Source organism: Oryctolagus cuniculus, chromosome 4, assembly GCF_051225735.1.
Source record: "Oryctolagus cuniculus isolate XC-2025 breed Fujian yellow rabbit chromosome 4, ASM5122573v1, whole genome shotgun sequence".
NCBI lineage: Eukaryota > Metazoa > Chordata > Mammalia > Lagomorpha > Leporidae > Oryctolagus > Oryctolagus cuniculus.
Window position 1 is genome coordinate 111,590,121 of NC_142870.1, and position 13,868 is coordinate 111,603,988.

Here is a 13,868-nt window from a genome sequence, read left to right on the forward strand (position 1 = left end):
TGTGTACTCGGTGAGTTCTCTTGCCCCCCCTCCCGATTTCCACAGTCTCAGTTCCTTAGCTCCACACTTTCACTAGGTCCTAACCTCCTGTTATTTCTCCCCACCAGAGTCAGGTGTTTCTGCTTGGCTAATCACGGGTGCTGCTTTACATACATAAAATGGCACCTGCTCTTTGTCTTCCCCAGCTTTGTAAGGTGAGCGGAGAGAGAGGCTAATATCCGTGCCGGTTCCCCTTATTTATTCATTTTTTTCTCTCCTCCAGTCAGCCTGGTGAACTTTCCCCAGTGGGGCTTCAGGCCTCGTTCCCTGTAGGCTCTTTCTGCCTTTCCCCGCCAATGTCTCGGGTTACCGGGGTTTTTGTCTCACCTCCCCTTCTAGCGCTGGCGCGCAGACTCTGCGGCTTGGCTTCTGCGGCGGCTCAGATATCGCGGCTCGGCTTCCACACAGTGGGCGACCTTGCTCTCTCCGTAGGTCCTCTGTGTCACATCCACTAGATCCGGAAGAGTTTCCTCTGCAATTTTTTCCTGAGCCTTTTACTGAGGCTACAGTTACTCCACTTTTATTAAACTATCTTTTCCCAGACTGTCGGTGCACGCCTCACTATTCCGCCATCTTGGCTCCTAAGCCTCTCATTGTTTTTATACTTGAACTTTCTAAATTCATAGTTCTTCAAACATTTTAAATAAAATTACAGCTCTACAGAAATTGTTGTATATAATATAATAGGATTTTACAAGATACAATTTAGCAGATGAATTGTAATGAATTAGTAATTTTAAACTCCTTTGAATTATAACACTTCAGAGCAGAAATAGTTGTTTTTAAAAATTTTTATTTATGGAATAAATATTTTAATAGAAAATGATTTTCAAACTAGTGATTTTACTAAGAAATAGCTAATACCTTCCCAGGATAAAGAAAAATATTCATAGTAGTGAATCCCATGTAGTTGGTATCTAGAGTGCTTATAACACCTTCTCTCAAAGACCAGATATCATAGCCTCATATAAATCACTAGTTTCCAAATCATTTTCTATTAAACACAAAAATTCACCAGCTTAACTTTTATTGACAAGTATCTCATCTGCATATATCAATAAATCCTGCTGTTCCTAAATATTTTGTGACTGAGAGAAGTTATAATGACAGTTTAAAAGCTAAGGACTTTACAAGGTTAGCAGTGGGGATGAGAAAATGATTCTTGTTGCTAAAACCAGTAATCCTACAAAATAGGGGCTGCTTTGCTCAAATAAACTTGTGAGTGTTTGCTATAGACAATCATTATGCTACTGGGTTCCCTAGACTAGGGTCTGCCTTCTACTTGTACTTTTATTTGACTTTGGAAAGGTCCTGGTTTTGCTCTTAGAACCAGTTTCTCATAGTTAAATCAGAACTAAGACTAGGACCATCTTTACCTGTTCGCCTTAGCTTTCTCTAATCTCCTAAAGATTTGTTAAGAAAAAGAAAGAGGGAGGGTATGTTGTGAAACTAGGTGAAACTGGATGATATCTATGCTGAGTTTCATGATTATAGAATACCTTATGAAGACACTATTCATTTTATGCAGATGAAACACTATGTAAATTAAGCCAGGAATTAAATTGTGCTATACAAGGTGGTATATTTTTTAATATAATAAATATTTTAAAAGGGACAATCAAAGAAGGAGGTACCTTTCTCTGAAGGGAGAAGAGAACTTCCACTTTGCATACGGCACTGTCTAAATACCGACAGAGTTTGTGCACTCAAAAGGCTTCCACAGCCTTGGCAGCTCATGTCAAGAGCCTAGGGTGGTCACTGACGTAAAAAAGAAGAGTGCAATCGTTAAATTGACAACAGGAGTCACTGTGCACTTACTCCCCATGTTAGACCTCAGTCCTTAATGAGGTGTACTATGAGAATTAACAGTAAAACTTGTCTGCAAGGGGCTGGTGCTGTGGTGCAGTGGGTTAAAGCCCCGGCCTGAAGCGCTGGCATCCCATATGGGTGCCAGTTCTTGTCCTGGCTGCTCCTCTTCCAATCCAGCTCTTTGCTATAGCATGTGAAAGCAGTAGAAGATGGCTGAAGTCCTTAGGCCCCTGCACCCACGTGAGAGACCCGAAAGAAGCTCCTGGCTCCTGGTTTCGGATTGGTGCAGCTCCAGCCTTTGCAGCCATCTGGGGAGTGAACCATCGGATGGAAGACCTCTCTCTCTGTCTCTACCTCCCTCTGTAACTCTTTCAAATAAGTAAAATAAATCTTAAAAAAAAAAAACTTGTCTACAAACTGTACTTTATACCTTGTGTACCTGTGTGGGTGCAAAGAGTTGAAATATCTACTTAGTTGGTCTTCTGTATATCAAGTCAAATAAAAACGAATCTTAATGAAGAATGGAATAGGAGAGGGAGTAGGAGGTGGGATGGGAGTGGGGGTTGGAGGATGGGAACGGGGCGGGGGAAGAACCACTATATTCCTAAAAGATGTACATATGGAATTTGTATTCATTAAATAAAAGCCTTCTAAAAAAGGGGGGGACATGGGGATAAAATTAGATTGTGTCTTTATGCCATCTGAGGATAATCACTCGATGAAAAGAAACACTTTTATGTAAATTAGTTGAGGGAAAACAACAAGAAGCATTTGCAAATCTCATAGAGAATATAGTATTTTAAAAGTGTATTCCTTTTTTGTTTATAAAAGTAGCATAAGCTTATTTTAGGAATTCTATAAAATCCAGAAATATATGAGGATTAAAATAATAATCCTATCACTAAAAATTATATCTGTGAACATTCTGAGGCATAATATACAGTACTCTGATTTATTGTGTTCAGTTCTAACTATGCTTGAGGAACTTTACTTGTGAATGTTAATTGCTGTTTCCTTCCTCATCTTTTTCATCTTCTAAATGCAAAATGTATTTCCTTAAAAAAAATTCCAGGAGATAGAACTTCACTGAAAACTGTCAGCTTCTCTAGATACCTTTACAATAGAAAAACCCTTTCTGCCTGCCCCTACATGGGCAGGTCGATTTTCATTGAAAATGGCTTCAAGCTGGTTCTAATATTTACTCACTTATGCAGGTGCGTTCGTCAGCATGGAGTCTGTATCCTGTATCACATTCACAGTGGAAGGTGCCCAGAGTGTTAATACAGCGCTGCTGGCAGCCTCCATTCACCACGGCACATTCATCGACATCTAGAGGAGGAAGACAGATGGCCGGGATTACAATGTCATTCCAATGTCAGCTTCCGAGAAGTGGCGCAATATTTCTTTGATACACAGTATGTGTTATATTGTACAAAGGCACCGTCTCTGTGGCCACAAATCTTTGCTTGTTTGATCCATTTGCTCCAGCGTGTAAACAAGAAAATGTAGATAGAAACTTTATTGAGTTTTCTAAAGCCCAGCAATGATGAGCATAGGGATTGTCTCAATTTTCTATTCTTCACATACTGGCTAATTAGACAGATCCAAGATATAGATATTTCCTTGGGGAAGGAAAACTGGAGGGGAGAATTACAATGAGCTCCTGTATCTAGAGCAGCACACTCTAGTAGATAAACACCTATTATTGGTCTGACGCTGCTGAACAAAGCCAGTAATAGAGTTAAGACCTTGAATCTCCTTCTCCTGTGTTATTGTAGACACCAGGGCAGAGACAGATAAATTCAAATGAAACCATGGTCGGGTGCTCTTAAAAACTCGTCAATATCTTTGCTCCACAGATCCAGCCTCTTCCTTCTCACTCAAGCTGTCACTTTCTTAAATACCATGTTTATATCAGAGGTTACTTTAATTTTAGAAAAAAGATGGGAAGAGGTCAAGATTTATGATCGCCCATGTCTTATGATCAGCCAAGGTCATGACAGATGAATTTAATATTCATCTTTTATTAGGAAAGATAAATGAATTCATCCCTCAAGAACTGCACTTCATTGTGCCCTTTGTGATCCTGATTTGTGTACTGAGAAGCACAGAAAGAAGAGATTTACAAACCTGGGGAGAGATTTTCAGGTGGATAAAGAACTTCTACTTTTTGGAGAAGGGAGATTTTAAAACAAAATTTCTGGTTGCATGGGAAGTTTACAAGTAACACCCATATTCTGGAACAGAAGAGACCTCATGTGGGAAACATGTGACTCATGCAGAGACTCAACTTCCTTTGCTCCAGCCCCAGATATTCTGGCCAACAACGTTGGGTGTGAACACTGTTCTCTATATTATCAGTCATCCTACAGGACAATTAGTTCTACATCAGGTGACACTAATTCCACAGGGCAAGATCTTTATTCAAGAGGACCTCAAAATGGAGATGGAATATTATGCACTGACTCATTCCTTTGCATGCTAAACTTCTATGATTTATAATGAATGTTTTGTACCATAATAAAGACTAGAAGGTATGACCTGAGGAAAGCAGAAGAGTTATCCCTTACTTGGCTTTTTTTTTTTTTCTGGTGAAAATATATGTGTATGTATATATATGTGTGTGCATGTGTGTATCTGCATGAGGAATAATTGTCACAAAACAAGTGCATCATTTTAAAATGGTTTGTTTTCAATATTTTACATAATTTAGCACTTTCCTTCAACAATGAGATATTCTGCAGTAATTCGAGATACTTTAAATAAATCTTATTAGAGGTTAGAATTTCTGACTTCTCAAAGTGTTCATATTTTTATTACATTTTGAGTCTATATAATCAAACCTCTAGGTCTTTTACATATAAACTAATGTTAAACGAAAGTTCTCCATTTGTACTTGTACTTTATGCATGGCTTTAATATTTATGCTGGCCAAATTTTTATCTTTCTGTCTTTAGGGTATTATTCTGCAAAGTTGAGATAAAATTTTGAATCTTAATGTTGTCAACCTCTGAATTGGATTAGATATCCTTCCCAGGTCTTTTATTTTACATTTATAAATAAAACTCCTAATTCTTAAGAGTAATATATTTTAGATGATAAATGGTTGCACCACAATTAAAAACTTTTATAATATACCTATAGGTTTATTAAATATATCTAAAAACATTTAAAGTTTGATTTTTATTTGAAAGGTAGGGAGACAGAGACAGAGAGATCTTCTATTTTCTCGTTCACTCCGCAAATGCTCACAACAGCCAAATTGAAACTAGGAACCCAGAAGTCAATCTAGGTCTCTCCCATGTGGCTGTCAGGAATCCAAGTACTTGTACCACTTGCTGCCTCCCTAGGGTGCACATAAGCAGGAAGCTGGAATTGGATGAGGAGCCAGAACTCAAATCTAGACACTATGATATGAGATGTGGGCATCCCACGTGGTATCTTAACTGTTGTGCCAAACATCTACCTCTGAAAAGTGTTTAAAAGGGCTATATAGAAATAAATGGCTATTTCTGGGGGAGAAAGCAAAGCATCTAGATGGAGGGCGGTCAGGAGGGTGTGTGTACATGTGGATGTGCACATGTGCTAGACACAGACATCTGAGACATATTATGATGTTCTAAGTTTTCACAAGGGTATTCAAGTATTATTTGCATAATAGAAAGTAATTAGAACAAAGATGTATACTATGACCACTGACCACTTCCCCTTGATGTGTCCATCGAACTTCAATAGTTTTCTGACAAAAGAAACAAGGTCAGTGAAATAAGAAATATCGCCAGGCTCATTGCAAAGACAGGAGTAGGAAAGATTTTTTTCTTTTAGAGTGAATTCCTTGTACTATGTTTCAGTGTGTTCAAATTCTTAATTTGCCCCAGAATTATTATTAAACTGCTATACTCTGTTAGAAGCAAAAACACACAAACAAAAGTCAGATAGTCTTAGGAAACCTATCTTAGTGCTAAGTACTATTAGCTAGTCATCTTACCTCTCTATAAAATGGGATAATAATGACAGCCAAAGGTATCATGTTATGGTTTATTTTTTCAGCTTTATGTATGCATAGGATTTTGGTATGACTTGTTAATACTTGAGATTGTATGTAGAAATTAGACAACATGTAATTTTATTCCATGAAGTAGTGGAACTAACAATGTAAGACCATAAAGTGAGAATGCATTACAGGAAGAGTGAACAATAAGGGAATTCATGGGGAAGGAAATCCATCTGGCTTAGGGTGAGAAGGAAACGCTCAAAGGAAAAAAATAAATATTGAGTGCAGGGAGAAGTGGTGGCCAACCCAAAGAGTCAGTGACTGTGATGTGTGCAGGGTCTGAAATTCATCACTTAGATCTGTAGGTTCATGAGGGAGTCTAACAAAAGGAAGTAAAGTTGAAAAACAAATGGGAAATCTCCTTTTAGATAGTTTATGTAGTAAAGCACTCCTCTTTTTGATTTGCAATAAACTTCTGGGCAGACTGAGACATAATAGGCTGTGCTCACTCAGTGGCAAAGCAAACTTATTAAAAGTTTTAAAAAATCAATAATTTATAGAGTGATACCAAATACTAAGTAATTGGTTTGGCATCCTTTCTCTTTTTTTGCCCTTTCAGAATACGCTGAATTTACTGATTATTCAGGCATTGTGTTACCGGTAGTTCTTAAGCCTGTCAGCACATTAGAATCATTTGCTGAGTACTTAAAAATACTGATGCCGGGCCAGCACCATGGCTCACTTCGTTAATCCTCCGCCTGCAGCTCCGGCATCCCATATGGGCACCGGCTTCTAAGTCCTGGTTGCTCCTCTTCCAGTCCAGCTCTCTGCTGTGGCCCTGAAAGGCAGTGGAGGATGGCCCAATTGCTTGGACCCTGCACCCGCATGGGAGACCAGGAGGAAGCACCTGGCTCCTGGCTTCGGATTGGCACAGCGCCAGTCGTGGCGGCCTTTTGGGGAGTGAACCAATGGAAGGAAGACCTTTCTCTCTGTCTGTCTCTCTCTCTCTATAACTCTATAACTCTACTTGTCAAATAAATTAAAAAAATATACTGATCCCAAAGCCCCACCCTTAAAGAGTCTGAGTTAATTGGTCAAGGGTAAGGCTTAGGAATCAAAAACATTCTAAAAACACCCTAAGTAATTCTAGTGTGTGGCCAGAACTGAGATGGCCTGGAATAGTTAAGATTTTAATTACTTAGAGATCTAGTTAGAATGCAAGTGCAGAACTGTTGAAATCTTCACTTAGTATATACTAAGTTGATCTTCTGTAGATAAAGATAATTAAAAATGAATCTTAATGAAGAATGGGATGGGAGAGGGAGTAGGAGATGGGATGGTTTGCAGGTAGGAGGGTGGTTATGGGGGGAAAACTGATATAATCCAAAAGTTGTACTTTAGAAATTTATATTTATTAAATAAATTTTTTTAAAAAATAAGAATGCTAATAACCAATCTAAAATATCTTTATGAAATTTGGTAAATGGTCGGTTGTTACAGCAAAGATTAACCAAATATAAATGGTTAGGAATTTAATAAATTTAAAATTACAGAAAGAATTCCCCATATGCCAGAAAAAAAAAAGAATGCAAGTGCTGGTTCAAAAGACCTGGGTTTAGGAGCTGAGATTCATTTTTTGTAACTAGCTTCAATGTAATTCTAATGCCACTGGCTTGTGGACCACATTCCAAGTAGCAAGAGTGTAAACACTCCTCTGTGTAACCGTAAATGCCACCTAGATCATGAATGTCATGATTTGGTTCAACTTCTCAGCCATTTGATCAAATTAGATTAATTCAGTTCAAATTTTTAAGTCAGTCCTCATACCACACATACACACACACACACACACACATAAAATTCTAAAATATTTACCAAAATTTCCAAAACTAAACCAATATTTTCCACAACAGGTATTCTAATAATTAATGATGTTAAGACCATTGTAACATTACATGTTAAAAGGAATTGTTTCATTCTATAAACATGAGGGAAACATTACTTCTTTTCTGATGGAAATCTGTTCAGGATGAAACTGGGTTAAATTGCCATGATATTAGACTCTCATGCTGAACCTGTCACAAGTGATTTTCTTTTCCATCAAGATTCTGCCCAACAGAGTTAAAAACCAGAAATGTCAATATTACATTAAAATGTTATTATCAAGTATACTTCATGTGAAGAAACAATTTCTCAAAAAATTCTCTGAGTTATATCTTCATGCTGGATGCTTACAGAAAGGCCTGCCCTTAGAACTGGAGCTCCAGGACACTGCTGGGAATAATGATAAAGTGATTAGAATTTTTTAAGCATTATCACTGTGATGTGGACTAGAAATGCATGATTTTATATTATAAAAGGCTGTCAAAAAGAATCAACGATGTTTGCTATTTTTCCTTTTAAAGTCTTTTCTCTAAATATTTCTGTTGCATTTATCCCCAAAACTATTTCCCTAGATGGCCACAAAATATAATAGCTTAAAAGAATTCACATTATTATCAAATGTATTTTGCACATAAAAGCTCCCTAAGACAACAATGATCCACTTTTGTTACCAAACAGCCAAAATTGTTTCATATTATTTTTGTTAGATTGTGTGACCATTTACCTGAGAACCAGAAGAGTAAGATAAATTATTCTTCCATTTGACTTTCAATATACTGCTCTCAGAAACCTGTTGATTGAAAATGAGTGATCCTGTGGTGCTTTTTGTTGGAGACTGAATTGTAGAGTATTAGGTTTAGAGCAAATGTTGATGGGTGTTGTGAAGATGCCACTAGGCTTTCCATGTAGCCTTATTCTCACTCTGTTCTACTCTAGTGGCAAACACTCTACCATCCAAACTGCTGACTTTTTGCTTATAATTTTGTAGTGTCTGATTAAATGAAATCCTTAAGGTCAAATACTCTGTCGTATTAATCATAGGGTAAATACCCTATTAATTTTTCACAAATGAATGAGTGACTGTTTTTTTATAGTGAAGATGATTTTATTTACATAATACTCAAAATATAATAGCTACAATTTACTGAGTTCTAGCCATATATTGGGCACAACAATGAGCAGATAATCTAAATTACCCTAATCTTTTTTTTAACTTTTATTTAGCAAATATAAATGTCCAAAGTACAGTTTATGGATTACATGGCTTCCCCCCCCCATGACTTCCCTCCTACCTGCAAACCTCCCATCTCCCACTCCCTCTCCCATTCCATTCACATCAAGATTCATTTTCAATGATCTTTATATACAGAAGGTCAATTAGGATATATTAAGTAAAGATTTCATCCATTTGCACCCACACAGAACATGAAGTGTAAAATACTGTTTCAGTACTAGTCATAGCATTAATTCACACTGAAAAACACATTAAGGACAGAGATCCTACATGAGGAGTAAGTGCACAGTGACTCCTGTTGTTGACTTAACAAATTGACACTCTTGTTTATGGCATCAGTAATCTCCATAGGCTCTTGTCATGAGTTGCCAAGGCTATGGAAGCCTTTTGAGTTCGCCGACTTTGATCTTATTCACACAAGGTCATAGTCAAAGTGGAGGTTCACTCCTCCCTTCAGAGAGAGGAACCTCCTTCTTTGATGGCCTGTTCTTTCCACTGGGATCTCACTTGCAGAGATCTTTCATTTAGGTGTTTGTTTGTTTGTTTGTTTTTTGCCAGAGTGTCTTAGCTTTCCATGTCTAAAATACTTTCCTGGGCTCTTCAGCCAGATCCGAATGCCTTAAGGGCTGATTCTGAGGCCAGAGTCCTATTTAGGACATCTGCCATTCTGTGAGTCTGCTGTGTATCCCACTTCCCATGTTGGATCGTTCTCTTCATTTTTTATTCTATCAGTTAGTATTAGCAGACACTACTCTTGTTTATGTGATCCTTTGGTTCTTAGTCCTATCAGTATGATCAATTGTGAACTGAAATTGATCACTTGGACTAGTGAGATGGCATTGGTACATGCCACCTTGATGGGATTGTATTGCAATCCCCTGGCACATTTTTAACTCTACCATTTGGAGCAAGTCAGCTTGAGCATGTCCCAAATTGTACATCTCCTCCCTCTCTTATTACCACTCTTTAACAGAGATCACTTTTCAGTTAAATTTAAACACCTAAGAATAATTGTGTGTTAATTACAGAGTTCAACCAATAGAATTAAGTAGAACACAAAAAAATACTAAAAAGGATAAAGTATTAAATTGTACATCAACAGTCGGGACAAAGGCTGATCATGTCACTGTTTCTCATAGTGTCCATTTCACTTCACCAGGTTTCCTTTTTGGTGCTCAGTTAGTTGTTGCCAATCAGGGAGAACATATGATATTTGTCTCTTTGGGACTTGCTTAATTCTGAGTGAATGTTTTTAAGAGTCATCTGAAGGGGCTGGCCCTGTGGCATAGTGGGTAAAGCTGCCACCTGCAGTGCCACCATCTTATATGGGTGCCAGTTCTAGTCCTGGCTGCTCCACTTCCCATCTAGCTTTCTACTGTGGCCTGGGAAAGCAGTGGAAGATGGCCCAAGTCCTTGGGCCCCTGCACCCATGTAGGAGACCTAGAAGAAGCTCCTGGCTCCTGATCAGCAAAGCTCTGGACATTGTTGCCATCTATGGAGTGAACCAACATATGGAAGACTTCTCTGTCTCTCTCTGCCTCTGCCTCTCAATAACACTGCCTTTCAAATAAATAAATAAATATATTTTTTAAAGTGTCATCTATAGCATACAATTGTCTTACCCACCCATATGCACCAATAGATTTTTCTCTGAATTGGGCTCTCTGGCTCTGCTTATTTTCTCCTTATTCTTACAGAGGTCTCTTCGTATCTGTTTTGGATTACTCACAAGTACCTTTAAAGATCCAGGGCACAAAATAATTCCTTAGTTTGCTGATGAACAAATGTGGACTGAGTCTGTAATTAATATTGACTGGTTACCTGCTTGGAATTTGCTTTTCTTCTCTGTTCATACTAAATAATTCACTGGTTTTCCTTTGGGAAATTTTCTCTTTTATTTTAGAGAAATCATACAGTATATGTGGGATTAAGGAAGAGCACCCGTCTCCTAAATCTGAGATGGACTCTGTGTGGCACCATCGCCTCTCCATCTGACACACTGGAACAGGTCATCTGTGCTTCAGCATAGGGCATTCTCATAAACCACGCATTAGTTCATATGTGATCTGATGCATGGAGCTTAGCATACAGGCTGTGAATCCTGTGCTCTCTTGTATTGGGTATAATAAGGCATGGATGTGAGCTATTCTGGGTATCTACTTCGTTGCCATGCATGAAGATACATTAAAGATAAAGCCAAAAAATGTAGGAGAGAACTAAGGACTTACAGAGAACTGGAGTGTAGTCTTCCCTACCACTGAACTTCTCAGTTATGTGATCCAGTACCCTGATTTTATTGTTAAAGCACCTTGAGCTTCATGACTCTGTTGATGGTAAACAAAATCATTTTGACTGACATATGCATGCTGTAAAGCTGATGTGTAGGGGAAAGTCACCAAATGCACTTCAAACACAACGTCTACTTTTCAAAAAGTTGTCCTCTAATCAGGAAAACGTTTTAATCTATATTTCATCAAAGGCCTAAAAAGTTGCTCTTTGTAGTTTGGAGAAATGGTATTCCATTGATTCTAATGAATTTTGGGATTTGTGACAATCTCAGTTCATCTTTATTACAAATGTTAAGGGCTTATCAAATTGCCTATGACAAGTAATGGTTCATCTACGAGAGCAAAGGATGGTAAAGAAGACTTCTTGAACGGTTTCCTCTAGGCCCCCTGTGAATGATCCTTCATTAACTTTTTCCCAAACCCTTGGCCTCTGCTTTCTCCTTTTGTTGCTTTCCTGGCAGCTACAACATCTATTAGTTTGATGCTCAGATCTGAGTTTGTAGAAAATAAACACATGTTTGTAACTTTATGGATACTACTATTTCTCTAACTGTTGTCCTTGCTGCAAAAATGTTATCAGTTTTTCTAGCCTATTCATTCAGAAAGCAGCAAAGGCATGTTTTTTTTTTTTTTTCTAGCAAAAATCACTACATTCAAGAAAGAGGCAGGCAGCAAACAGGACTTTTGAAGAGAATGAAATACTAAGACAAAGCGAAGCTCAGAGGACTTATTATCTTGTTCTAAGAATAGAAGGAGAATATATACTTTCATAGAAAATGAAATTATTTTGGTTGGTGTAGAGTAAGGTTTAAAACAGAGAAAGATTATGCTAGAGATGTGGCCAGGACCTGATCATAGGGTCCTTTAAATCACTCTACCAATCTTATCTTTATAGGTATAGCACTAGCAGGGTGATGAATAAGTTAGAGAGGTAGTACACTACACTGAATGCAGAGAAACAATTAATAATTATTGCCAAAAATCCAGAAGAAAGATGATTTGAATCTGACACAAGCTAGAAGTAGTGAAAATGGAGTGATACGGACAGGTATAATAGAAGTTAAGGAGAGGAAATTGTCGCTCCCCCTCTTCGTGGAGGAACGACACAGGACCCTGCGCTGTTCTTTTTGTCTGCTCGGCCCTCCCCGGGTTTGCTGCTGGTTCTTCCTGGGTTGGCTACTGTCCCTTCCACCTCCGTGGAAGGGCAGTTCCCCCTGCCACATTCCCCACTTCCGCAGGGGAGCGACACACCACCGGCCGGCTCTCTTGGGGGCTGCACAGGTGTTCCTTCAGATAGATGTTCCCCTTAGATGTTCCTGGTGCATGCCGTCTCTCTCCTCCTTTATAGTCCTCCTCCGCCAATCCCAACTCGGCTGCCCACACGCCGAGTACGCTGCTCTCCTCCAATCAGGAGCAGGTCCTGCTGTTTATTGGTTGAACTGGAGGCAGCTGGGTAGAAGCTGTTTTCTCCTCTCCCAGCGCCATATTGTGGGAGAGCAGATGCATAGAATAAGTCTTAATTCCAGTAACTTAGTCTAGTCCGAGTTGCTCCCCACAGAAATCAATATGACTTGGTTATTAAGTGAATGTTATGGGAAGAAGGTCAAGGTCAACTGACTTCAACAATTGGATGGATGGTTATGGGATTCATTGAAACAGCACAAGAGAACATTGGGTATTGGAAGAACAGTGCAGTTGGGGACATAAATGATTTGATGGACACATGAAATATAATGGTGGGTATATCTGTGAAGCCAAGGGTGGGGAATCTTTTTTCTGCCAAAGGTCATTTCATTATTTGTAACATTATTCACAGGCCACACAAAACTATCAACTTAAAAATCAGTCTGCTATAAATTTACTGAATTTCAAGTTCTACCTGCAGTTGCCTTGGCAGAACTAGACCAAACAATTTTGCAGGCCATGTATGGTTGTTCTCCACAAACTGCAATTCAACCTGAGGACTAAGATTAGAAAGGGAAAAAAAAAAAAAACAAAAAACAAAAAAAAAAAAACAGTGAGATGATTTTTAACCACTGCCTATCTACATGAAAGAGCCTAAAATATTTTCTTTTTTAAATTGATTTTTAAATTGTATTTGAAAGTTACAGAAACAGATAAAGGAGACAGGGAAGAGAGAGAAGAGAGAGAGATAGATTGAAAGACAGAGATTGGAGCCAGTAAACCCAAAATTTAGAGACATCCCTCAAACTTTTCTTTCCTTCATCCATATCCAATATAATTCCAAATTTTACCATGTCAATTTTACCTCTCAGTGCATAAAAAACCTGGCCACTTATCCTACCTAGCATCGCCACACTAATCTGAACACTATGTATGATTTCAAGAAACCAATGGCAGCTCCTTCCCCTCCATCACTGGGCTCTTCAACATCTTCTGTATGCTATATCACAGAGAGGTTTTAAAATAAAAAATGTGATCACCTCCCCAACTCCATCACTTCTGCCACAACTTTATATCTTTCAATCACTTCTCATTCCTCTTAGGATTAGACTGAACAGAAACATGATCTTCAGGGCTCTGCAGGCACCCATCTCTGCTCCCTCTGACACAGTCTTGTGAGTCTTTCCCTGGTTTTAGTAACACTGAAACTGTTTTG

The 13,868-nt window shown here is 38.4% G+C and overlaps 1 protein-coding gene across 6 annotated transcripts in view; it reads right to left on the reverse strand.

Moving 5' to 3' along the window:
• Positions 1 to 13,868, reverse strand: part of LOC108175368 (EGF-like and EMI domain-containing protein 1) — a 710,453-nt gene that overhangs the window by 198,075 nt on the left and 498,510 nt on the right. For all 6 annotated transcript variants that reach the window (XM_089330996.1, XM_089330997.1, XM_089330999.1 and 3 more), the window contains exon 5: positions 3,055 to 3,177. In XM_089330996.1, the coding sequence (XP_089187122.1) occupies positions 3,055 to 3,177 (123 nt within the window). The remainder of the gene's footprint in view (positions 1 to 3,054; positions 3,178 to 13,868) is intronic.